Below are 26,318 nucleotides of genomic sequence, written 5' to 3'. Positions count from 1 at the left end.
AAAAGTGAAGTTGTCTGTGGATGGTAACAGGTTAATCATAAGCTCTCACTGCAGTTTGACTGCTCTGAGAGTAGCAATAAGATTTCTGGCTACAAGGAAAAAGAACTCCTCTCAGAAATATAAAGTTGGCATTTTTGTCTAGGCCAAAATTCTTTGGTGAGTTTGTTTGGTATAAGTCAAATTATAAAACTTCAATATATTCTGAGTTTACTGAAAACATTTAATTTCTTGATCTAGAAAGCTAAGATCAATATCCTAAACCAAAGTTCAGAAAGAAAATGCCCCAGCCTGAGCAGTCAGTAGCCTTCAGTGGACACCACCTCTATCGAGCCCGGATTCCTTTTTTATTCTCATGTGAACAACATGTAATTTCATAATATTTGCCATATCCATCATTATCTACCTTTACATAGTGAAACTTTGTGAGTACATGGTTACAGAAAATGAAGTGAAGTGATACAAACATTTTGTTATCGGCAAGACAATTAAACATTTGTTAGAGTAAAGACAGTTATATCTCCTCAACATGTATTCCTGTGGGTGTGATTCTAACTTTTATCTAAACTAAAAATTTGGACAATGTCTTGACAAGCTGTTTGGGGGGTCATCTGCTGCCTGTAGTGATCAGCATAGGGTAAATTTTATTAAGAAATATGTTGAGAAAAATAAAAAAAATTTCAAACCTGGGACTGATATCTTTCCCACCGTTGGATGTTTCATTTCCATAATGAGGCCATTGTGTAACACCTTAAAATGTAAAAAGAGAGAAAAAAATAAATTACAAAATGAAAGTATCTTCAATTTCAAGGTATATGGAAAGCTACCAATCCAGTCCATTGAAGAAGAACACTTGAAAACAGAAATGCTTGAAATTTTTGTTTGAAAATAAATATTTAATACAAAAGTAATGTTTCTACTTTATATTTTACCAAGTGAAGCTAAAAAAAATTTAGAAGACTCAAAGTCTTCCCACTTTTAAAAATATTACCTGCTCCTAAATAGAGGGTATGCTTTTCCCCCTTTCATCTACGTCTGATCCTCTAAATATTAAAGCTTAAACTCTTCCTACACTGCTTCATAGCAGGATTTGGCCCAGGTCAATTTCAGGACCGGCCAGAAAGACTAGACCTGGGGTGGCACATATGTTCCTGGCAATTTATTTGGTGGAAGGTATGGGGAGTAAGTCCAATTTGAAAGGTGAATCAGAGTATCCAGAAGGCCCAATGACTTGTGGAGGTGGACAGATTCAGGGCTGCTGTGACAAGCAATGAGGAGAGCCAGCAGACAAGGAGCCCGGAGTAGGCCCAGGTCAGAGGCCTGAGCCGAAGATTGAAACCAGAGATGTTTTCAGTGATAGTAAGACCTTAATCGTAAGACTAGGTTTCATAACTAGGATTCCACTATCCTGCAGTCAGTGTGGGGTGAGTGGGGGTGGGAGGAGACAACTGAAAAAGAAAAGCCAGAGACCTCATCTTAGACTCTCGAGGACTGATTAGAATCTCGTGAACTGGGACCAAGAGAGATGTTTATTAGCTTCCCATCAAGAACACAAAATAGACTTGGTCTCAGGGTTAAGATTCAAGGCCAATTACTAGGACTGGGACAATCTAACAGTGTCCAACCAGCAGAAATGTGACTTGATGCTGAATTGCTTGACAGCTGAATCAGAGTTACTCAAATCCTTGGCATATAGAGGCTGTAGTTTTTTTCCTATGGGGTGGGCAGGAAAACAAAATTTTCCAGGATCAAGTGCTTTCCAACTGTAGGAAGAGAAGGAGATGAGAGATTGAATCCATAATTCAAATGGATTGAATTAGATTCTAAACCTAAAAGTTGAATTACTAGAGACAAAATATTCTATAATACCATGAATAAAAATGCTACAAATTGTTTTCTTTTGTTTGTTTTTTAACAACTGGAGGCAACTAGAATATACTATCTCAGAGAACCCAAAAACTTCACTTTACTATTACTATTACTGTATCTTCAGTGAGACATATATGGGTGGCTTATACTACATTTCACCTGCACTATCTATCTACCAAGTGGAGAGCTTCTCTCTTCCTATTCTGTACATAGGCCTAAAGGACAGAAGTATTTCAGTGGCACAGTAAACTAATGGATCACAATTTCATGCTAACATCCCAAAGAATGGCAAGTTGTAATGATTCTATAGTGTTTTGAGCTTCAGGTGAAATGAAAACTTGCATATCCATATTCCTATATAATCTTTACATGAAGTACAAATCATACAATACATAAACTAATAAAAAATGTTTTCTCACTTGTAAAACTCAGATAAAGAAGTCAAATATCTTGTGTTTTTTTTTTAATCCATTTCTAGTGAGCTTTTGGTCTCATTATGGAATAAACCACAAAAATGACAATCTCATGGGTGAGTTTTTAAGGTTAGAACTATGTGCAAAAGATAAATATTATGGCTACCACTGATTTTTGGTGGGGAATGGTGACCACTTTTGGAGCAACATGCTCTTTAAACAACAACCATGTCAGGCCCCTAATTGAGGGTGACACCACACATGTGGAGATCCTTTCTAGGGATGCCTTGTCTCTCTTTTGAAATCACCAGTTTTGCACCTAAGAGCTGGCTAGAGAAAATTCTTGCCAGTGTTAGAACTGTGCTATAATTTAATTCTGGTGTGGCTCGTTCCCAGCACAACCTCCTCCTATGTGGGGGTTGAGGCTAAATGCCAATTCGAGGTGCTAAATCTCAGTTCTGCTAAGGACAGGAACAAAAATATCAAGCTAAATTTCACTCAAAACAATTATCTGCACACTGAATCATTTTTCTCGTATCTCTGTTGCCCTCCTGACTACCTCTTTGTAATAACACTGTACTGCTACTCACAAAAGACAAAAGTGAGTGTTCTTAGCTAAATATAACTTAACTGATAGTGCTGAAATTAATTAACGCTGAATTGTAATTATGTAGCAAGTGTTAGGTGTCAAACGTGAAAGGGTAGTTGGTAAAGGTCAAGGGACATATGTCAAAGTTTTGTGAAGCAAAAGCTAGCAGCTGATTGATGTTTTCCATGGAAGCAGATTAAGAGGTGTATTTCCTACAGCCCTATCCCTTTTGCTATCTATATATGCCATTCCCAGTAAGAAATGCTGTTTCTAACCTTACTAATTCTTTTGCATTGAAAACCATTCTGTTTTAAGCAGAAATATAAGTTCTTTCCCTGTCTAGCAAAGAAAGCTAACAGCAGTTTCTCAGTTCCTGTTTCATTTGTGCAGTTATGAGGCCTCATCTTCAGAAAGAAATGCCTTATTACCTTGCTGGGTTGCCACCCACCTTTATATGTAGTCTGAAATCGATATAATTCCATAGGCTTTCTTTGTGAATCAGGTCAGATTATGTCAGAGAACTGAGGCTGTGGCAACGCCGTCCTTGGAAACCCTGCCTAATGACTTGGAATCTTGGAAAACTCTCTAGCCTTGTTTGTGAGGCAAGTCCTGCTCTGCTTAGTAACTCTACTTGAGGATCTCAGAGACCAGTCAGTCCATTTGAATTTTAAAATAATTTCTCTTGCTGCACTTCAGATTTATTGTTTTATCTTAACTTCATTGGAAATGGAGAAACTGCCACTTACTAACATTTGTGTAACATTTTTATGTGAATGGTTACTAAATGTTCCCTTTTCTTTTTCATCCAGGCTCAACATTGTGATGTTTATTTCCTTAACCTAGAAATTCACATTTAATAGTATTTCATTTGCTGATCTCTAACAATGGAATAGGACCTTGCCTTAGGGACCTTCAACTACCACTTTCCCATAGGGATAATTTCATGTCTACAACCTCAGTCATGCCATTCAGGATATTCTTCATTACATATTTAGTTATTTTGATATAAGGCAAGGATCTTCCCTAGAATTTTGTAGTGGATTTTGTCCTCCTTTTATTTATTTATTATTTATTTATTTATTTATTTATTTATTTATTTATTTTTATCCTCACCTGAAGACATTTTCCCATTTTTTGTTTAGGTAGAGTGGGAGGGAGAGAGAGGAACAGAGAGAGGGAGAAACATCAACGTGAAAGGGACACATCGAGTGGCTGCCAACTGCATGACCAACCAGGGCCAGGGACAAATTGCAACCGAGGTACGCGCACTTAGCAGGAACCAAACCCGGGTCTCTCGGGACCGCAGGCCAATGTCCTAACCGCAGAACCAAACTGGCCAGGGCCTTTTATTTATTTTATCCTCTCTAAATTATTCCTGGTTTGGTAGCTTTTCTAAATTTCATTTCTTGTCCTTGAAATTTCAAAAGCATTTTCCTAACAATAATAGAACTATAGACAGTGCGCCAACATCTTTAGCGAAGTATCAGGCCCATTTAAAATAAGGCCTCTATTTCTTTTTCAAGAGTTTTACAGATTGACAGCATAATGATAGAGTCAAATGGTAATGTATTAATGATGGGGAGGAGAATAAAATATATACCTTAACTTGATGTGGGAAATACAGGTTTAAGTGAAAGTAAGGCAGTCTTTTTATAAGTCCTATGGCAGGAATGGGAGGGGGGAAAGTCTGTAATAGAGCACTAGCAAGAAAAATAAAAGTAAAAAAGATAAATAAAAATGCCCACTAAATAGGCAGTGAGAATCTTTACAGAAAACAAGAGATCTGGGTCAAGAATAGAAGTAACAAGGCATATTCAAATGAAAAGAGACTGATAAGATGCTGGCATTAAATGACATACAAGTGATACATATAAAAAGCACATCAAAACACTATATACATAAACACAGACACAGAGACACAGACAACAACATGGTTCTAGCCAGAGGGAAAGGGGGTGGGGGAAGGTGGAAGAGGGAAAAGGGAGGATAAATGGGGACTGGAAAGAGATTTTGCTGAGTGATGGCTGCACGATGCAGTGTGCAAATGATGTTTTGTTTACTTATATACTTGAAACCTACATGGTTTTAAGAATCAATGTCACCCCAATAAATTCAATTAAAAAATCAATGGAATATCATCAATGATATTAACTATGATGCACAAAAGAGAATCGATTTATCCATTCACTATGAATAGAGACATGATCTAGTCATTCAATTTAATAAACATTGTAGAGCACCAATACTGTATACTAGACGATATGAAAGGGCTGGTGATAAAAAGACAAAAAAACTTCATTCAAAGTGCCTATAACTTTTTTTTAATCCTCACCCAAGGATATTTTTCCATTTCTTCAGATAGAGTGGGAGGGAGGGAGAGAAAGAGAGAAATATCCATGTGAGAGAGACACATCCATTGGTTGCCTCCCACACGACCCCAACCAGGTCTGGGGACAAAACCACAACTGAGGTATGTACCCTTGACCCAAATCTGCATCTCTTTGGTCCGAGGGTCAACGCTACAACTGCTGAGCAAAACCAGCCAGGGCAAAGTGCCTATAATCAGAAGAAAGGGTAGGGTATAAGAGACTGAAGCTAATTTGTAAGACATACTTTAAACTTCACAAGGTCCAATAAGGAACAAGTAAGTAACTCTGCCTCCCTTCAAAGGAAGCTGAAGAATGTATGTCAAGGAGGCAAGTAACTTTCAACAATAAAAGAGAGAAAAAAAAAAAAAAACTCTTCAGGAAAATAAAAGTACAAATTAGTTATTAGGCTGATGAACCTCAAAAGGAAGGGAGGCAGGGGTGGAGGGGGGCAGCAAGAAGAGATAAACCAAAGGGGTTGGAAATGATACTGAAATATAACATTAAGGTTAACAATTACAATAATAAACAAAATAACAGCAGCTTTTGCATAACAAATTTCCTTAGGGTCAGGCATTGAGTTAGGAGCTAAAGAGTTGTCTCCATTTAATCCCCTCATTAGTTAAAATACGTAGGAATTAGTATCACTCTACTGATAAAGTGATGAAACCTTGCCCAGGATTTCAGAATTAATGAATAGCTTCCAGGTTCCCGACAGTTGAAGACTTAGTAAAAGAAAAAGATGAATAAGCATAATTTGATTTACCATTAACACAACTGGCTGATATGGTCAATTATGTAAAACAAATTAGTCAATTCATAGAGAAAAGAAAATCAGCCAAACGAACTAGTACTGCTCAGCATCATGATACCCAATTAGTTAATAAACTGAACTGCTCCCTCATAGGTAGCCAAGGATATTCTGGCTACTATAGAAACAAAGGCTATGAAAAATAAAGGATTTGGCCCAGGCAGGCTCAGATTTAGAAGGGACAGATAAAGCGGGTGGCTTTGGGTGAGACAGTTAATTATCTGAGGCTCAAAACCCTCATCAGTAAAAAGGGAGTAAGGATATGTTTCTCAGGAGTTTCTAAGAGTCAAGTAAGATGATGAGTGCACAGTACTGAGTACAGCCTCTGGCACAGAGTAAACTCACAGTGAATAGCAACTGTTTCACCACTATCCACAAACTGGGTTCAAACTCTGGCTCCACCAAGTTCTAGTTGTGTGACTTCAGGCATATTCATTCATGCAGGCCAAATGTATCAACAGTAATAATTAATAATAATTATCAATTATTGTTAGTGCCAGGCATTGTTAACTGCTGAAGAAAAAACCATTATAGAACAAGCAAGATCCTTGCCCTCAAGAAGCTTACAGTCCTGTCAGGAAGACTTTTGAATTAAATGGTATCCGCAGGTCTGTTATTGTTACATAATACATGTTTAGTTCTGGGCTATATCCCCAGTGCCTTGAACATTATTCGTCACTATCTGGTAGATGCTCAATAATATTTTATTGAATTGAATGTACTCATTTATTTATTAATTAAATTGAATTAACTAAGTGGCAAGTGGCTCCTTTTGATTTTATTATTTTATGGGGGTGTGGGAATTGGAGAGTTTTCTCTTTTTATTTTTCAATTACAGTTTACATTCAGTATTATTCTGTATTAGTTTCATATGTACAACATAATGGTTAGACAATCATGTACTTTATCAATGCCTCCCCACCCTGATATTTCAAGTACCACCTGGTCTCATACATAGTTATTTCAATATTATTGACTATATTCCCTATGTTGTAATTTACATCTCTATGACTACTATGTAACTACAAATTTGTACTTAATCTCTTCACTGCTATCACCCAGTCCCCAAAATTCTGCCCCCTGAGATTGTTTTACCCTTTCAATAAATCCTTAGCATTCTCTAGATATAAAACTGTTTTACTGGACTTCCCAAATATGTTCACTTTTAGAAACTTAGTTATAAAGTTCCAGTACTGCCTTGAAATTCCCTCAGTTTTCTAAAGCATCTTCCAGGTGATCTTGAATCTGCCCTAGACCTATTGTGCACATATGAAGACACTCCATAAGCCATGCTGAGAGGCTCTGCAAGGACCATGGACACTTATAGTGAAGAAACAGCTGAATTTTTTTTTTTATGGTAATAGTTTTCAGAAACAGTTGAATTAACTTTTAACATATTAATTGTTAGTTATGTCTTTGGTTGTGTACCCTTCCAAATATTATTCCAAGGTTGTTTTCCTATTAAGCTAAAGAAATGACTAACTTGATGAAGAGCAATACAATACATGAGATTGATTACTCTAATGATTTTTTGCTTTCAAATATATTATTTCATATTTTGGAAATAGGTTTTTGAGTTTTCCCAGTGAAGAAGAATGCTATGATTAGTTCTAAAAACTGATCAGGAGGTTGTAAATGTATCATCTTTCTTACTGGATTTAGTCTTTTCCCTGGAGACTATGAATATGCCAGTCAAAGATTTGGGTAGCCAATCTAAGAGGCATAATCTGCTCTACTTTATTTAATGAAGTAGTTCTTGATCCTATTCAGAAGCCATGGAGACAAACATTTTTTTCATTAATGTTTATTTATTGATCAAGAAATTATCACTTACATATAAATCACTGCCAAGCTCTTTGATTTTTTCAGGGAGCAGAGTAGTAAAAGAGTGTGAGCAGGAAAAGAAGGTCAATTGGATAAAAATATAGCATGACCAAACAAAGTCCTAAGGACTCTGAATGGGCAGTTTTCTAAGTGATATGTCAGAGTAAGAGAGTCTAACCAGCATTAATGTAAAGAAAGGACAGAGGTGAGTTTGAAATAATAGTACCTGCCTACCACAAATGACAATTTGCATCCTTGCTTTATTTGATTCACACAGAAGCCCAGTAAAGTAGGAGTTATAATCTCCATTTTATAGATAAAGAAGCAGACTTGGGGAGGTAAAATGACTTGACTGTTCTCATAAATAAAGGGAAAATGTGATATACTCATGTCTCTCTGATGGTATAACCTAGATTCTTTCCACCACATTTTGCTCTCTCTTAAGTGTTCAGTACAACTTTCCACGATAAAAAGATTCTAGTGTTCCCAACCTGGGTGCAACACAGATATAAAGAGAAAGAATCATTGTGGACACAAAATATTCCCAACAACTGATGAGTTGTTATTTATTCTGTTGACTGAAGTGCTGCCTAGAAGCTCGGGTATAGTGTGCTGCAAGTAATATTTTACTGAGGGCTTGCTTTCTGTTTCCTTAATGGTGATACCAGAAAAGGTACATAATAGAAATAGGACCACAGTTGTTTAATGATTATTCACCTTATCAACTATAGGTAAGAGGTTTTCTGACAGACCCTGGGAAACTAGAGGATGTACTACAAGAAGACCAACAGGGCTGTAAAAATAAATAAATAAATAAGCTGCCTCAGAGCCCAGCTGGATCTATTACTCAGAAAAGAAAATACATTTTGAGAACAGACAAAGGACAGGACACACTTTGACTGCTGTGCCTAGACCCTAACTCCCTCCAGGAGTTGGCTTCAGGAATGGTGATCATTCTTCAGTCCCAAGAAGAGGGAGGAACTGTTTTTAACATCATAGAAAATTAACTACTTTGTTATTGGACTTCCAGATCCTGGAAGGAGACAAATGAACCACAGACTCTGCAGCACTTACCCTGCCTCCTTCCCCACTTGCAGGCAGCCCCTTTCTTACTGAATCCCTATATAATCAGCCTACTAACAGGGCATGTTAGAGCAGAATTTCTGGGATGACGTGCTGCTCTTCCCGTACTGCCGGCATTATTGGAATAAACTCTCATATGTGATTTAACCCTGTCTTTGCTTAATTTGGCTGAAATTGTGACAGGTGGACTTGGACCTGTTTTTTGTCTAGTTTCAATGGTAGTGTGTTGTTAACTTTGTTAAATCTCCATTTGGATCTAATTACAATAAGGCATCATTTCATTTGGCATAGCAATACTTTCTCTTAGTAAGTCCACAGGAACATATAGGACAATAGGATGTACAAGCATTAACATCTTCTTCTTTAACAATTTCTTCTTTAATAAAGGCATGTATGTGAAATATGTCTGACTTGTTATCACTCTTGATACAGTATGATATAAGTTTAACCAGGAAAGATTTTCAGCATCAGGAAACCAGAGGATATAATGTCGTGGCACATTATATCTGAACAGCCACAAGGTAGAACACCAAATGATATGTGCACAGTTACTTAGCCTTCTACCATGAGGAAGTACTGTCATTTGTTTACTTTCTGTCAGCCATTCTAGAGAACCATAAGCACCCAAGAGGTAATCCGGCGACCATGGACACTGCCTACCACATCCTCCTTGCACCTGATTCATCATTCACAAAAGTTGCTCAGGTTCAAAACAAAACCCAAAACAATCATGATAATTAGCATGTTTCTAAGAGAAAAACACTAAGGTGGTTCTCAAAGTCAAGAAATTCTATGTTTTAATTTTATATTTTGGTTTGGTGTTCATAGGAATTTGTGTTGGTGGGGAAATACTTTACTTGTTGCAGGCAGGTGTGTTTGCTCTAAAGCAAGAGGTAAGGAGAACTATTTTAGGAAGGAGCCTGTATGACTAAGGTTTCGGGAGATAATACTGATGTGTGAGCAGGGTCACCGATAACTTTGTGGGCAAGTAAGCCTCTGAATATGCCAAGAGACTTTATCAGCCCCAAAATGCTGAGTCATACATATATAATTTTGGCTTGAATTAATTGGAGGGTGGTGTGGAGGAGTAGGAATGGTAATACACAGAAAATAAAACAGAGAGACATGAACTTAGTCCAAAGTTAGGCCTGAGTCTCTTTTAGACAGTCATTTTCCCAGCTAACATTTTATATCCAGTGGCTTATAATTTCAATCGCATGCTATCAACCTGCCTTACAGACATATGTTTCAGCCTGGAGCAGCCGGAAAGTGCCTCTTGCCTCTGGTTTGCTTAACATCAGTATCCTGGGAGACACTATCTTCTAAATTCTAGCTGTATGTTCTGTCCTATTTATAATCATGCTTTATCTTTTGGACTGGATACTTGATATTACTACTCTAAGCTGGACATTTTGCTTCTGCTTACAATGAAGATTTTCCTTAAAGTTGAGCCATGTGGTCAATAACCTTTTGAAGAAGGTACTATTAGAATTTCCATTTACAAATTATTAAACTAACTTAGGAAAGACACTTGTTAAACTTTGAGCAGTTTAATAGGAAGCCCGAGAGCTAGAATTTTAACCTAGAAAGCCTTATTTCGGAGCCTGTACCTTTAGCCACTACACTATGAATTCATCTTTTGATAGAATCCAAAGTGGAATTCATTCATATAAACTCTAGTCTTTGACACCTAATAAATATTATTTACTTGAATTCAAATCAAATTTATTGAGCACTTGCTATGTGCCAAATGGTAAATAAGCACTTCATCATATTGATTTTTTTAACCAACGCTTACTAACAAATATCTTTACCAGGTACTATACAAGAGGGTAGGAATACAAAGATAAGTAGGTATGGTCCCTTTCTCAGAGACTATGTGTTATAGATGATTAGAAAGTAATGTGATAAATGTTTTAATAGTGTAGGATTAGCATAGGAAGCACCAAATTTGTTCTGAGCTGACAAAAAAGGCTTTACAAAAGTAGCACCTTTTAAGTGGACTCTTGTAGTAGGGTATATGTGCAAAAAAGATAAAATTAGGGATGTGTACTGAGGGTAGAAGCATATTAAAAATCAAGGAATTTGAAAGAGTGTGATATACAATAATCTACAAATGTTTGATACTGCATGTGGGTGAGGTGAGACTAAAAAAATAGTCTAGGTCAAGAGTGTGAAGTTTTTGTTTTGTTTTGTTTTTTTGCCTGTGCAAAAGTTTGGGCTTTATCCTATAGCCCAGAAGTCACAGGTGCCAGACAAATAAGGTCAATGAGGGAAGCAGACTGAGTAGTCAACATTAGGGAAACAGGAAAGCAAATGACAAGTTGAAGACAATAGCTGCCTCTCCGCTCAAGTAGATTAGATCCAGGCTTTCCAGACCATGTTGTTTTTCATGAACAATCATTAAATCCAGGTTTATATGTAAAATCTAGACATTTTAAATCTTAATATCTAGAACTACAGAATTCCTAGGCTAGTCGAATTTTTTTTCTCCCTGCCCATAGTAATTAAACATTTTATCTTTATGACTCATGCATTCAAAATTAAACAAAAAGTTTATATTAAGTTGATAGCAACATTGTTATTAAAGTTTGAGACTCAGTTCTAATCTGAACTGGATGAATAATTTGAAAAAAACACACCTATGATATTTCTTGCCGAGCCTTAGCACAGCTATCAGACATGAAGGGCATAACTGAATGTTCTACATTTGCCAATAAATGTAGGTGTATGATAAAAAAGAACGACAAAGGCCCTTGAGACTCACCTAGATGAAAAGTGCTTACAAAAGAGGAGAATGGTTTAGTGGGCTAAATTTTATTTGTAGAAATGAGGAAGAGTGCTTGGCAGATAGTTTCCAAAATGTTGCAGCTTTGTAGCTACTGAGAAAAGGGATTCAACAACTGTGACTGACTGGAAAATGAAAAAATAAATTCATATCTCTTGGATAGGCTAAAAATAACTTCCAGGGAACAACAATAATAGATTCCCTACTGAAGAAACCATGACATCTTTGTATATAGCATGGAAAAGCATACTTGTATAAAGCAAAAATGAAATCTCAAAGGTTATGAAATCCTTATATAGAGAAAAAGTTACTACCTTAGCCAACGGTGAGCAAAGGAGTCACTAACAATAACACAATAGCATTCCTACTAATATATTATTCAATATTTGACAGCCTATGGGGCCTAACCTGTTTCTCTAAACCCAATTTACATAGTCTGTGCAGCCTTTCAGTCACACACACTTCTCTGTCGCAAGAGCCTTGCTTAAGTTCCTCATTCATCTTTCACCTGCCATGCAAGTATTGAACTTTGTTTATATATTATTCTTTGTTTTCTTAGTGCAAAGCCCATCAGCTAACAATTTTGCTTTCGATAAGCACTAACCCCGCCCCTGTTGATCAAGCTCCTTTCTTGCATAACTGCCTATTTTCAAGCAGCACCTGCATAGTCCATTACAGTGTGTATACCTTTATGGTGGTGGGGAGTCAACCCAATGCCAATGTCCTCCAAAATAAAACCCTGGCAACTCAGCAGGTATATTACTGTACTGCTGTGGAACTTCAGCTTTTATTTCACCCCACTCCAAATATAATCTCTCTCCATGAGTTATCATGCAGAATATAAGATACTGCCTTTATAGGCATCTTAGAAAGAGTTCAGTGCCTGAAGCATAAAAATCAGTACATATTATGTAATAATTGCCAATACTTCATGAATGCTTACTATATGCCAAGTATTTTGTATGGATTTTCTTTTTTCATTGCCTATTAACCCCCTTTCACAAACAAAGAAACTAAAGTTCAGAGAATATGTAATTTTCAAGGTCACCCAGCCAGTTTAAATAGCAGAGTTGGGATCTGAATTGGGGCTGTGCCAGGGCCAAAGTTATCCACCTCTATTCAATAACATCTAATTACTGTCTTCCTGATTATCCAGTTATCTACTATTTTTCACCATGTGTTATTTGCTGCCTCTCTTTATAATCAAGTTCTATACTCTCCTTACTCCCTCTGGTGGGTTCCTTGTCTAAAAGTTGTGTCCTCATAAATCAAGGCTGTCAGAGAAACCCTCTGACAATAAAAATAAGGAAAAATGCAATTTCTTTCTGGAAAGAGTTCAGAACTTTCATCAAGATCAGAGCAATTCTAGGAAATACCGACTTAGATTAAGTCTGCTGAAAAACAAGATCAAGGTGGGTGTACATGATTAATTATGAGATTCAAGAGATTATCTCTAGAAGGGAGCATATGAATCAAGTGTAAGCAGAGAGTTTTAGTGAATTCTAATAGTTAAAGGAGACATGGACAACAGTGTGGTGATTGTGAGGGAAGGGGGTGCTTGGAGGTGGAAGAGGGTATGGGGAAATAAATGGTGATGGAAAGCAATGAAATAAAATAAAGAAAACAAATTTAAATTTTTTTTAAAAGTTGGGGAGGGGGAGACTTGGAAAGCTTGTAGGAAAGGAAAATAGAGGTCTCTACTGCCCAACATATTCGAATACCCTTAATGTGTCTTGTTGGCCACCTACTTAATAGGTAGGATTTTATCTAGAAGGAAACACTTTAACCAAGAAAATTCTAAAAGACTAGATCTTAATTATTTCCATTACAAAAAAGGAATGATAATGATGTGACATCATAGAAATGTTAGCTACAATCATATTGCAATATATAAATGTATCAAATCAACATATTGTACACCGTAAACTTATACAATGTTATATGTCAAATGCATTTCAATTAAAAATGTAATTAAATAAATAAAATAAGATCACATATTTTTTTAAAAAGAAAAAAGTAAGTATGAACTCAAAAGATTAAAAACTTAAAAATAGGTGAGAATTCTAAGCTGATCCCTCTCTTTCAGGACAGAAAAGGCATCTTTTGGATATTAGGATTTTAAGAAGGTAGTTTCAGATAATACATATCTATGAAAGAATACTCTAAATAAAGAAGGCCCTATGTTTTTATTCATTAATTCACTCATTCATTCATTCAAATTAAGTGTCTTTAATATCAGTGCTTCAAACTCTAGCATGCATCAGATCCTCTTGAAAGCAGGTTTAGGAGGTCTGAAAATCTGAGACTACATTTTCAACAAGTTCCCAAGTGATACTGCTGCTGGCAGAACACACCTTCAGTGGCAAGAGTATATAACTGCATGAGAAGACCACCAGATGCACACATCCTGGGGAGGGAAAGCAAGGCCAGACTACAGGAAGAAGTGTGAAACGAGAACTGCAAGAAGCAGCACAACAGTTTCTCTCTGAGAGGGCATCCTCTAGTCAAACATTTCTCTCAACTATTTTGAGTCCTTCTAGAATTTTACATGGATATAAAAAGGGGCTACAGGCAAATTTAGCTAAAGACCTCTTTTATGATGACAGAACAGATGTATAAAAGGATTTTCCTTTTGTTTTCTCAAAAATTAAAATATATTTGTTAATGTTTTATTTGTTTTCAATTTTTCTATTTCAAAATAAAGGACATAGATATTTGGCTTTCATGCACATGAGATAAACATACATATATAAGTTATATATGTAAGTACATATATATAAATGTATATATTTATATGCAAAAGGTGGGCAAAAGTAGGTTTACAGTTGTATCAAAACATGGAGTTTATTTTTGTATTATTATTTATTGATTATTGTATCATTTTCCATATAAACCACTGTAAACCTACTTTTGCCCATGCCCTTATTCTGTATATCATCTACATAATAAACATACATATTACACATATAATATATATTCAACTTGTATTTTACTGACTCCAGAGGAGAGGTCAAGAAACCACTTACTACACTTGGATCTCAGATTTCAAGCCACTGCATTCATCCCTACATCTTCTTACTAGGAGAGAGGAATGACCAGGTATGCCAGGGAGACACAAATAGGATCCGATGTGGCCGTTGCCATCTGAAAGTGCTCTCATTGCTAGTGCCCCCATGTAAAGAATTCCCCCTTATATGTTTTGTTTTCCTAAATTAAGAGAACAATATATTGTTCACATGTTCATTTTTGACTCAATTTAGAGATAACTCCATTGTTCAAGTAATCTCATCCCAGGCCCTGGCCCTGGCATTTTCCTCACATAGTATTTGGTCTGTTATCATAATTTGACTGCTCTGTTTCTCATGTGTCTTGATACAAACTGCCTAAATCCTTTTAGGAAATAAACAGGACATATGTAAATATTGATCCATTGATCCAGCAACAGTGGCCAAGTGTCTATCATACGGGAGTTACTAGGGGTAGGGGGAAATAACATCCCTTGTCATGGAGATGCAAACTGCAAGTAGACAGTTGTAGTTTGTAAAGCTTAAGAGTTCAGTACCCTCACTATGTGTCTGAATTAAAGGGATGTAGTATGTAAAATAAATAACTCTAATGTTTGCTGAAGAATCAAAGTTTAGTTTTTTTCACCAAAAAGTTAGTCTTAAAAACCAAATCATCAGTATTTCCTGTGGTTTTTTGATTTAATTGAAAGTCAAAATCAAAAGTAAGAGTCCATTTCAAAAAACAAGTATCAGAAATTATTTTTGTTCAATCAAAACAATCCTCATTCTCTTTCAGAGAATCGTGACTTCAAAGAGACAGGACATCCCAGAAAGGAAATGCTTGCCTGCCCAATGATCATTTGAGCTATCTGTGCTTTTTGTATAGCTCTGCAATAGAAGCAGTAGCCCCTATGCCTCCTGGGAAGGGGAGAGACAGAGATAAAGAGAATATCATTGCCAATGCCACTATTGCCTAGCATTGTGCCACTGACTCACAGGTCATCATCTCTTTCCCTGGTAAGACCTGTTTACTATGCATCAACTGTGAAAGAAATGGAAACTCAGAGAAGAGGTTTTCAAAAGTCACAAAGTGGTAGAGCCAAGATTCTAGCTCATCTACCTCCTGCTAAAACTGATCTTGTATCCCATGCCAGGTGAGTGCTTAAAGTTAACTTCATGGAAAGATATCTGATGAAGTGGTATGACTCTCCAGTTTTCACACAGTGATTCAGATGCATTTTATCATTTTAGTTAACCTGAAGTTTCAATACTCCTATAAAAATTTCATAGAAAACTGCCAATTTGCTTTCTGTATTGGGATCCCAAGCTAGCTGACTTCAGAAACATATCACTTCCAACAGCACTACTGATAGATTCATTTTAGATGGTCGATGTTGTTTATGATTTACACAATTTATAAATAACTTTATCAGATTGAAGGATGTCACCTCAATGTGTCATATGGACATTTTATTGATCAAAAAAAGGGGGTGAGGACACTTCACCAAAAGTGGCATATTGAAAAGATGTGATAGAAAAAGCAAAGTAGGAAAAAGATAATTTAGCTTAGGAAAGAAATATATATACATAATAAACATTCTATATAAATGTAATGCATTTGTTCATGCACTCAATAGTTATTTACTGATTGTTTCTATATTTAAACTAATAGAAAATCTCTTTTATACACACATGATGTTTAATAATGTATCAGTCAGTCATCTCTGTTGGACACATACCTGAAATAGCATTACCAACTCACATTTCCTAGTAATGTGTTTCTAAACTGACTAATTATTTACACCCCATCTCCCTCTAAGAAATTTGAATCCTCAAGAATAAAACTTGTAAGCAATAATATTTAGCTACTCTTCTTCAAAAACTACATTTGGGCAAGATTTACATTTTGATGTAATTTAGTGGGAATTTTCTACTTCCTATAACTTTTCTAATTTCAGGCCACATTCAAATACAAAGGACTCAGCAAACTAAAATTTTGCTAAAGTACATCTTCTTCCAATACAAGGAAAACTAGTTACTACATTATTTGTCTAAATAAATATAGTCAAGTAAATGTATACTTCTACATATGAGCTTTTGGGAACTAAAAGTCAAGCATCTTCTGGAAGTACCTATTTTTCTCTAGTTTCTTGGCATGATAGATGTATGAGCAACAGTTTTGTATAGTGTATCAAGGCTATTAAAATAAATGTAATTTTCATAACATCTTTCCTCCCTGAACCAATAAACTTCAATATGTTGACTTTCTAAGAAAGAGGACTAAATGATCTGTTTTGACTGGTTTCCTGCAGGATAGATATAAAGTAGTACCTTTTAGGGATTTGTGATTTATTTTAGGTTGGCTTGAGGAGACTTTAACAACACTAAGAAGATTTTTAGTTGTTTTCCTTGTGTTTTGAGTGTCAGAATAATCACTGCTGGTTTAATCAAGGCTAATACCAAAACCATTTAGAAACACACTCATCTGCCATGAAGCTTATACATTCAAATCAGACTTGCATTCTGGTACACTGTTCTCACACCCATGCCCATGAGTTCTGATATGAAAGCAGCATGAAAACTTGGATTTAATTTTTTCTCATTCATTGGATGAAGGGATCAATGAATAAATCACTAAGTCTTGGAAGAAGCTGCTCTAGGTAGTTAGTCACTAAGAGTGACATCTTGTGCACAGCTGTCTCCTCTAATGCTATTTGCTAAAATGGAGCCATCAGCAAGGTTTATGTACAAAATAAAGGCTTAGTCCCTGAATTAGGCTTAATTTCCTCATCAAGTTAATTCCCTGTAAGGAGAAACTCTTGCTTTGGCAGGGGATTTGCACATAGCCTGCATTACAGATTCATCAACTGCACAAGGGGTGAAAAATATGTGCACAGGTTGATGGTAGGGAACAGAACACTCTCTGGCCCTTTGCCACCACACAAGCCTGGGATCTTCACAGCATATGTCCTCCAACTGATCAGATCCAGAGAGTACCCCCTTTTCTCCCACCTCCAAAAGGTCCTTTTGGGACAACCACAAGCTTCTTAAGAAAATGAAGATTCATCAGTGATCCTTGAGGACCATTCTATCTAGAGTGGATAATGATGTAGCTTTAAAATGCCATTACATTTTATCTTTGTGTCAATGTGATTCCAGAACAACCAGTGGAGAAGTGAAAAAAACTCATTTTCATGCAACTGGTTTGATTTCTTTTTGGAATTGACTATATTTGGTCTAAAACTGACAGTTTTCTCATTGAATGAGATAACATTCCTAAGGAGCATTTAAATAAGCTATATCGTCACAGCATTGGAATGGCTGAGCATTGCATCAAGGTCTATTTTCACTTGACTATTTGTCTATTTATCATACAAAAATAGAGTGAAACTATGACCCTGCCAACAGACTTTCTTTCCTACGTTATAGTATGAGTGATCTAGATTTCTTTAAATTTAAAAGCTGCATGCTTGTTTTGTTTTCACAACTGTCAGCCTTTTCTATATTTAACTTTTTTTTTTCTTTTTTAGTGTTATCTGTCTGCTTATTATTTAGTATAATTTACTGGTAGCAAAATGTGATTGTTGGCAATCGAAAAAGAGGAAGTCCTTCACTCTGTCAATTAATGGTGGGTGAAATCATTCAGATAAAATAAAAACTTATTTTGAAAATGGCCCCCAACACAGGCTAGTTTTATTTTCATATTGAAATGAGTGGGTTTTCTTGGTTATAGACTTCTACAAGACCTGTTTTTGTCTGGGTCCAGAATACCTATGTATGTACGCAAATCCTTCATGAAAGAGCAGTCTTGAAATGCTTTGCTTCCACCTTTAGAAGTCTGATTGAGAATCATATTTTCTACTGCAAGCTATGGAAAACAAAATGTCAAGATCTACCATCCCTCACAGATTGTACACATATGCATAAATAGGGATAGAAGGAACTTTATCCTCACTGTAGCAATTGCAAACCACAAGATACTCCCCAGAGGCAAAGAACATCCAGGTTATAAGAATAGAATAAATCTGCTTAAAAAAGAGGTCAGTTATAGAATGTTCTGTCCATTAATGTCCACAAATTATGAAATAAACTGAAGTTATTAATGTATTTCATAATGGCCACCAACAAGCTGCCAGTTGGCTGTAGCTTGGTGACAGACAGTAGTGACTGATGTGGATTAGATTTGACCTAGAGATAGTCCATCATTTATTAAATTACAGTCCCAAATAAAATTCCACGCATTGCAGCATTTCTCCATTATGTCTCACAGTAAGATGCGATGATAGTACTGTTATCTGCTACCCCTGTTTCAGACAGAAAACTATTCAAAGGGCTTAAATATAACATTCAGTGAATAAAGTCCACAATACCTCACAGGAGATGAAAAAAAATAAAATGCAACCTGAATGAGTGCCACCTGAATGAGGCACAGGACAAAACGGGAGCTCTGTTTTGTGCTAATCTGGTTTGTTACCTCCTAGCACCAAGATTTACCCCTCACTTTTTAATCAAGAGGTTCTCATTTACACAGCAACTAATAGGTAGTGATTGTTTGGGTTCTGCTTTAATCTATCAACAAATCCTCAGAGTAAAGAGAGCTGCTACAGACTGGCTACAGAACCTACCAATTTAGGGCTCTTGCATAAATAAGTCATGGAGTGAGCACATCAAAATCCCAAATTAATGTCACCAGACTCGTTGTTTTGAGTATTTGGGAAAATTAATCTTAGCTGTGCTTTTGGAAGCTCAGGTTCATAAAGACAAGGAAAAAAAATCCTACTACATAAATCTAGGTTAAACTTAGAAAGATAGAGATAAAATACAGGTCCATTTTAAAATCCTTTATGTAACATGTGGTAGAGCTTCCTTCATTTTTTCAAAACTCCATGTAACTTCTTTTTCTATTTCAACGATGATACATAAAATATGTGTTTTCATACGAGATATACACATTCGAGAGGCAAACCCATGATATATACATAAGTGGTATTTGGTCACCTTAAGATTATATTATTTTATTTCTTTCAAGGAAGCAGAATGCTACTTTTAACAAAGTTCATATTTAACATGTTACACTAATCTTTTTATTTCTTTTTAAATAAAACTTCTTGTTTTAGCTGGAAGGAGCCTGGGAAATACTATAGTCTCTGCTTCTCACCGATGTCCACTGAAAAGCCTGAAATAGAATTGAGGAGTAAACAGGGATTCCGCAGAGATTTGGAGGGAAAGCTTAGAGGCCTGACCATGGATAAAATTTCTTTTTAATTTTATGCTTTATACTAAAACTGTATTCACATTTGCATTTGACTCCAAAGCATATCAACTTTGCTATAGATTTTTTTTAAAATGACATTTAATGTTGCTCCATTATATAAAAGTAATGCTCCAAGAAAATGTGATGTTGTTATCCTATAGCTTTGTGAACACCTGCCAATTATTTACCCCAATTCTCCCCGTGTTCAACCAATTCTCAACTTCATTCTACATTTGAGTTTTCTGTTGTGGACTTTGGCTAACTCTTTTCCTAACCCAGTTTTCAGTTTTTCAGGTTTTTTTGAGTTTGTGGCTTGTAGAGATCCCATACATTTTGAAGCTCCATGGCATGTGGCTCTTCAGTGCTGGCCACAGCTCAGTATATTGCCAAAAGTAACAAAGTAAGAAAAACAAGAAGAACCAAAAGGTCTTGAGTAAGATCAGAGTCAGGAATATAGAAACTAACCTAAAGCAAACACTTCACAGCTAAAGCAGCAGGGGAGTTAAAAAAGAAGAAGAAAGGAGGAGAAGAAGGAAGAAGAATTAATAAGGGACGAGTTAAAGACTCTAGAATGAGAAATAGATTGTGATAAATAGGACTGAAGACCAGGGAATGAAAAAAATACCCAGACAGCATGAGAAAAGGCCCATACACCAGAGGGAAGGGGACAGCCAATGCCCTGAAGGAAGTGTGCCTGGTGCAAGATGGAATGGGGAGGGCAAGATGGAAGGAATCTAAAGGGAAAGGGAAGCTTAGGGAGGCTGGTAAGTGCCAGGTCATGGATGGCTTTATAAGTTTTGTTAGGGGATTGGACTTGAACCTAAGGACAATAAAGAGAAACTAAAATGTTTAAACATGCAATACCACGATGAAATTTGCATTGTAGGAATGATGCATAGGAAATCTCCAGATCAACATTAATACCTGAAAAAACTGTATTCAATCACCTTTTCAAAGGGGCCTCCTTTCATATCTGTGGGGTTTTAAAATTTTCATATCATGTAGTCTTTGGGAAGAAAGACTATAAATAAATATTTTTCTAGTCTCTAATATTATAAGAACTTGTTCCCAGAGTTTGTGGCAATAGTGTGGACACTGGCTCAGACACAACTATGTGGAATCCATTTTAATAAGTATTATTTAAAACATTCAACATTCTTTCACTGAAAAAAAAAATGCTATGGCAGAATCACTTTAAAATGTTTATGTATATACCTAAATCTGCACACTGCTGATAAGAATTTTAAATGAAATGCTAAAAGTTGTTTCTTTCTCTTTTAATGGACTATTATTAACCAGTCAGAAAGTCTAGAAGTTCATTTATCAGATTTAAAAACAATGTATAGATACTTATAGATGAAGGCTATAGCCATAATGTCATGACTTTAATTGAATTACATTATATAGAGAAAGAATGCTGATCCATCGGCCTCAAGTTATTGTCTTGTAACCTATGGTAACAGTCAGATATTGTCCTCATTATTTAATAACACCAGATCTCAAATAAGTATCACAACATAAAAAACAGATGCTAAAATATGACACTCAAGGTTAGCTTACACTGAATATTTGTTAATTTTTGAGTGCCTGGTTATTTCTCAAGAATTGTTTCTAAAATATTTCACAAGATTTTGTTGAACTTGTTAGTAGAGATTAGAGTCTTAAAACACACATGAGACACAAATAGGAACTTGACTTGTTATTAATCAAAGTAGCAATAAAACAGAGAAAAACTAATTTTTATACTAGAATGCTCATTGTTTTGTATGAAATATGATTTTACACAAATGACCAAAATCAAGGGCATAGCCTATATTTTTATTTCAATAATTTTCATTTGTATTATCTCCTTAACATGTCAAATAATCTTTTAAATCTATTAAAAGCATGATTTTCATTTTAAACAAAAAATAACTACTTACTGTGCTATTATAGATTGCATATTTTTAAAAATTAAGACATATACACAAAAAGAGAAAAATTAAATTATCATTATGGCACCACCCTCAGTAACCATCTCTAATATAAATTTAGTTACAGCTTTTTTTCTTTGTATATTCATATCTATATATCTACTACCATATCTATGTATATTTTCTTAAAACAGAATAAAAAAAAGCAGTGAAGTTCTTTCCATGATTATTAATCTTCATTTACAACATCTTTTTTAATGAATAGAGACAGTACCCTGATATGCATATGCTATATTTCAACTACTCACTGATTTGTGAACATTTAAATTATTCCAAAATTTTGGTTTTATAAATATGTCAGTGAACAAATATGTAGCTTAATCTTTGTACAAATTCCTGATAACTTCCACAGCATGAATTCCAAGAAGTAAAATTTGTGGGTCAAAGGATGCATATTTTATAAATGTTGGTACATAACTGCTAAGTTGCATCCAGAAAGATTATACTAAGTGGTATTCCCACTACAGTTGAGTAGATGACATTTTCTGTCCTGTTGTATTTTTCTAGTTGCTACCATACTTCCTTGATCCCAAGAGGCACATGGGATCCCCCTACATTTTAATATTCTTAAAATGGAGTCACATATAACAGTTAATGACATATCATAATTTAACTGGTTGTTTATTATTTTTGTCTTTCTTAGTGATATTCATAATATATTATTACATCATATAATCAATGTTTGAAATGCTATAAAATATGGTATGGCTTTATATGTGTGGCTGTGTTTATGGATATATGATGACTTTAGTATTTATATAGTCTACTTGTTTCTTCTTTAGATGTCATGCTCATGATGTCTCTAATTTTATATAATAAATATTCACCTGGTTTTTCTACTATATTTTATATTTAATAAACTTTAAAATTAGTTTTTCATAAATGAATTAGCCAATTACCTTACAAATATTTTTTGAATAATTTTTCTACTCATATTTATATTTAAACATATTGTATGTAAAGTTTATTCTATTTAAACATCAGTAATCCCTATCATTTCAGCATCTTAAACACAAAAAGCAGTTAATAAATTTTCATTGATTGAGTAAATAAATTTGTAGATTTTGGCCTAAGTTAAGGTTTTGAAGTCATGGTTTAAAGCATCTGAAGGGATTCTAGTTTTAGGTGTGAAAATGTTAATCAGCAGTTTTGGCTCCCAGACTTATGGCTGCTTCAGTCACATAATAAATAATAGGACCCAACAAACTAAATACTACTGTTCCTCAATTCTGGCATCCTTTCTTCTGGCCAAATGAAATTAGGGAGGAGGAATTACTGAGTAGGGCTGGAAAGTCTTTCTTTTCAGTACCCAACAAAACTCCACAAAAATTTACTGAGGCCACTAGCAATATGCTAAAGTAAGGCATACCCTCCAATACACACAGACACATATACACACACACACAGCTCAGCAATAAGTTGAAAAATTCATCTTTTATAATACCCTCACCCAGTCAGTGCACTCAGCCGATACTTGATGAGCAGCTCTTCTGTGCCTACCACTAATGGCAGGCAGGCAGGCACAAAAATGTTTCTGTCCTCAGAGAACCAGCCAGTGGCGGGGAAAATATTAAAAAGTGCTACAAAATTCAACTTTAGTTTACAAATGCACACTGGAAAAGCAATAGAAGAACAAAGAAGTAAACAGTGGGCCAAGAGGAAGGTAAAAGGTCTGAGCCTGATGGGAGCTCACATCCACAGCACAAGGCCAATGTAGAGCAAAATGGCTTTATTGCATGCGCCTGGGTGCAGGCGGGCTGAGTCGAGAAGGGTTCAGCCTTGAATCAGGGTTGGGGTGTTGATTATATACTCTACTTTTAGCTTCCAGCAGTTCCTTCTGATGTACTTTATTTGGCCTATTGACCACTTTGTAGTGGACTGGTCTGGTATCTTGTCTGTCATCTACTGGGTTATTCATTGCCTTATGGATAATCCAGATAGTCCTTATGCGTACTCAAAAAAAGGCTGAGCAGAGCTCACGTAAGGAATACAATTTCCACAGTTTCCGCCTTTTGCAAACTTTTACCTTTACCCTTTAAAACATTAGTAACCCTTTCAGAAGGAAGGAAGTAAAACCAAATGAAGAGGTATCTGAAGATGCCAAGTAGAGATAGTGAAGGTTGGAATGGCTTAACAAGCATATGGAGAATGCACCCATGGACACCGGCATTGAAATAACAGTGAGAATGACAAGTCTGGGGAAACTGAAAAAGAATTAGAAGATACAGTGAGGAGTGGAATTAGGACTTGACAACTGATTAAATATGGAGAGGGAGGGACAAAGAAAAGTCTGGGAAGATTATCCATTTATTAGTTTGTATGCTTAGTATTATGCTTGTGCCAATCCACTGAGAGAGAAAACACAGCAGGAGGGGCAAAGATAAACTCAGTTTTAGATTTGTTAAGACTGCTGTAGGTGGACACATCCCAGTGGATGTGCACAGCTCAGAGTTGGATATATACAGATCCGGAGCTCAAGGGAGAGTCAGTAACATCCAACTGTAAACTACTTCAGTTAATTTGCTCACTTAGTAAGAGCATCCTCACTGAGGAATGAGGTGAGCTTTTACTTGTCTGTTTTGTGGGAAATAGGAGAGTTCATGGATGGAACATGCTATATATAGGGTGACATTCCTTTCATCTTACAGTCAAAGACATTGGGTTCTTAAAAGGAAAGAGAGGGCATGCCAGGAAATAAGAGAAGAGTTTTAGAAGGCAGCAAAAGGAGGCCAAATGTTCTTTACAATTGTGCTGATTAGGTCACAATGGCAAAATTTCCTTATTCCACCCCCCACATCAACATCTGTTCTGTTTGCTGCACTGGCTATAAACTGCTTATTCTTTGCTACACAAATAGAATGAATAAATACTTAAGAATGACTTATCTGTGCTAGGTTGGTCTGTTTTAAAAACAAAAGAGAATTTTCTTTTTACTGTAAATACTGTTTCAGTAGAATTAAAAATGTGCTTTCCACAATCAAAGTCATATTCTTGCAATTCTTTTACAGACAATCTTAACTACTGGCAGGTAGAAGGAGGAGTCATCTTCGCAAGTCACTTGGGGTATACAGACTTGATTTCTGTCCCTATTTCTGAAGTGTGATATAACCCCAGTGTGAATTAGATATTTCTGCCATTAAGCCAGAGTCAGAAGAAACACTATCCAGGGTGGGATTTTAGATTGATAAATTGCCTTTATGAAAGGAGGAAAGGACGGATGGGAGCTGTGAAAGTATTAAATATTTCACTACATATTATTTTTATGTATTGTTCTGTGTAGTTTGACTTATAAAAAAAAATTCAGAGTTTTGACTTCCTCTAGGGCGTTATGATTGGCTTTAAACATGTCTAGAGTTAAATCTGCTTCTAAGAACAAGTGTTTTTATTAATGTGATTTACTTAATGACAGCCAATGTAAACCCTATTATTTAAAACCTATGCATTACTAAATAGTTTCATTAAATAATGAAGAACTTTTAAGAGAAAAAAGTCTCCACACAAACACCTGGTTTTCATTTTGGGAGTAAGTGCTGGAGAGAGGCTTGCTCTGAGGCTGACTTCATGGCTTCAGGCAAAACTAGAAGATTAAAATAGAACCAGAGGCATGGAATCATGGAACAGACTGAATAATCTCAGAGGGAAGGGGGCAGGAAGAGATTATCCAAAGAATGTATATGCATATATTCATTGACCATGGACACAGACAATAGGGTGGTGAAAGCCTGGGGTGGGGCAGAAACTGGGTGGTGGGGGGCAAGGAGAAATAAAAAGATGGGACATCTGTAATACTCTCAACAATAAAAAAAAAAAATGAAAGATACTCAACAAAAAAACTTAAAGTGAAAACAAACAAACAAAAAACTGGGGGATTAAACAGAAACTTCAGCAGAACCATAGCTCTCAGTTTTTAGAGACAATTCACTCAGTAAATAATAAATCTCAGAAAATCTTTTGAAGACTAGTTATATTTCTTTTGTTTCTTGTTTTGATTTTATTTACAATAATTAATATTAGCTAAATAATATCACCATGAGAAGTATCAAGTTTAAAATATTTCTTAATTTAATAACTTAGAATCATTTCTACATGACAAAAGGAAGGCAGATACCAAATGATGTCCCCTGATGTGGTCAAAATGCCTCCTTTCTAAAAGAGGAAAAAGAATATGGAAAAAAAAAAAAAAAGCGTAAAACATGATATCAGGGGTGGGATGAAGTGGGGTATGAATTGGAAAAGGTGGGGCATTGGAGTTTGAAAGAAAAATTGGTGCAAGAATAACTCAAACAATTTTATAACAACTCATTTCTCAGACAAATACTCAAATTGACCACTGTTATATACCTAAA

General features: G+C 35.7%; 1 protein-coding gene across 1 annotated transcript in view; it reads right to left on the bottom strand.

Annotated features, from left to right (window-relative positions):
• Positions 1–26,318, bottom strand: part of SUGCT (succinyl-CoA:glutarate-CoA transferase) — a 1,135,530-nt gene that overhangs the window by 215,319 nt on the left and 893,893 nt on the right. Inside the window, exon 13 of the mRNA XM_036246586.1 lies at positions 684–747. Within this exon, the coding sequence (XP_036102479.1) occupies positions 684–747 (64 nt within the window). The remainder of the gene's footprint in view (positions 1–683; positions 748–26,318) is intronic.

The sequence above is a fragment of the Molossus molossus genome, unplaced genomic scaffold, assembly GCF_014108415.1.
Source record: "Molossus molossus isolate mMolMol1 unplaced genomic scaffold, mMolMol1.p scaffold_m16_p_7, whole genome shotgun sequence".
In the NCBI taxonomy this organism is placed as follows: Eukaryota; Metazoa; Chordata; class Mammalia; order Chiroptera; family Molossidae; genus Molossus; species Molossus molossus.
Note: the sequence above shows the minus strand (reverse complement) of the source record. Positions and strands in the feature narration are given on the sequence as shown.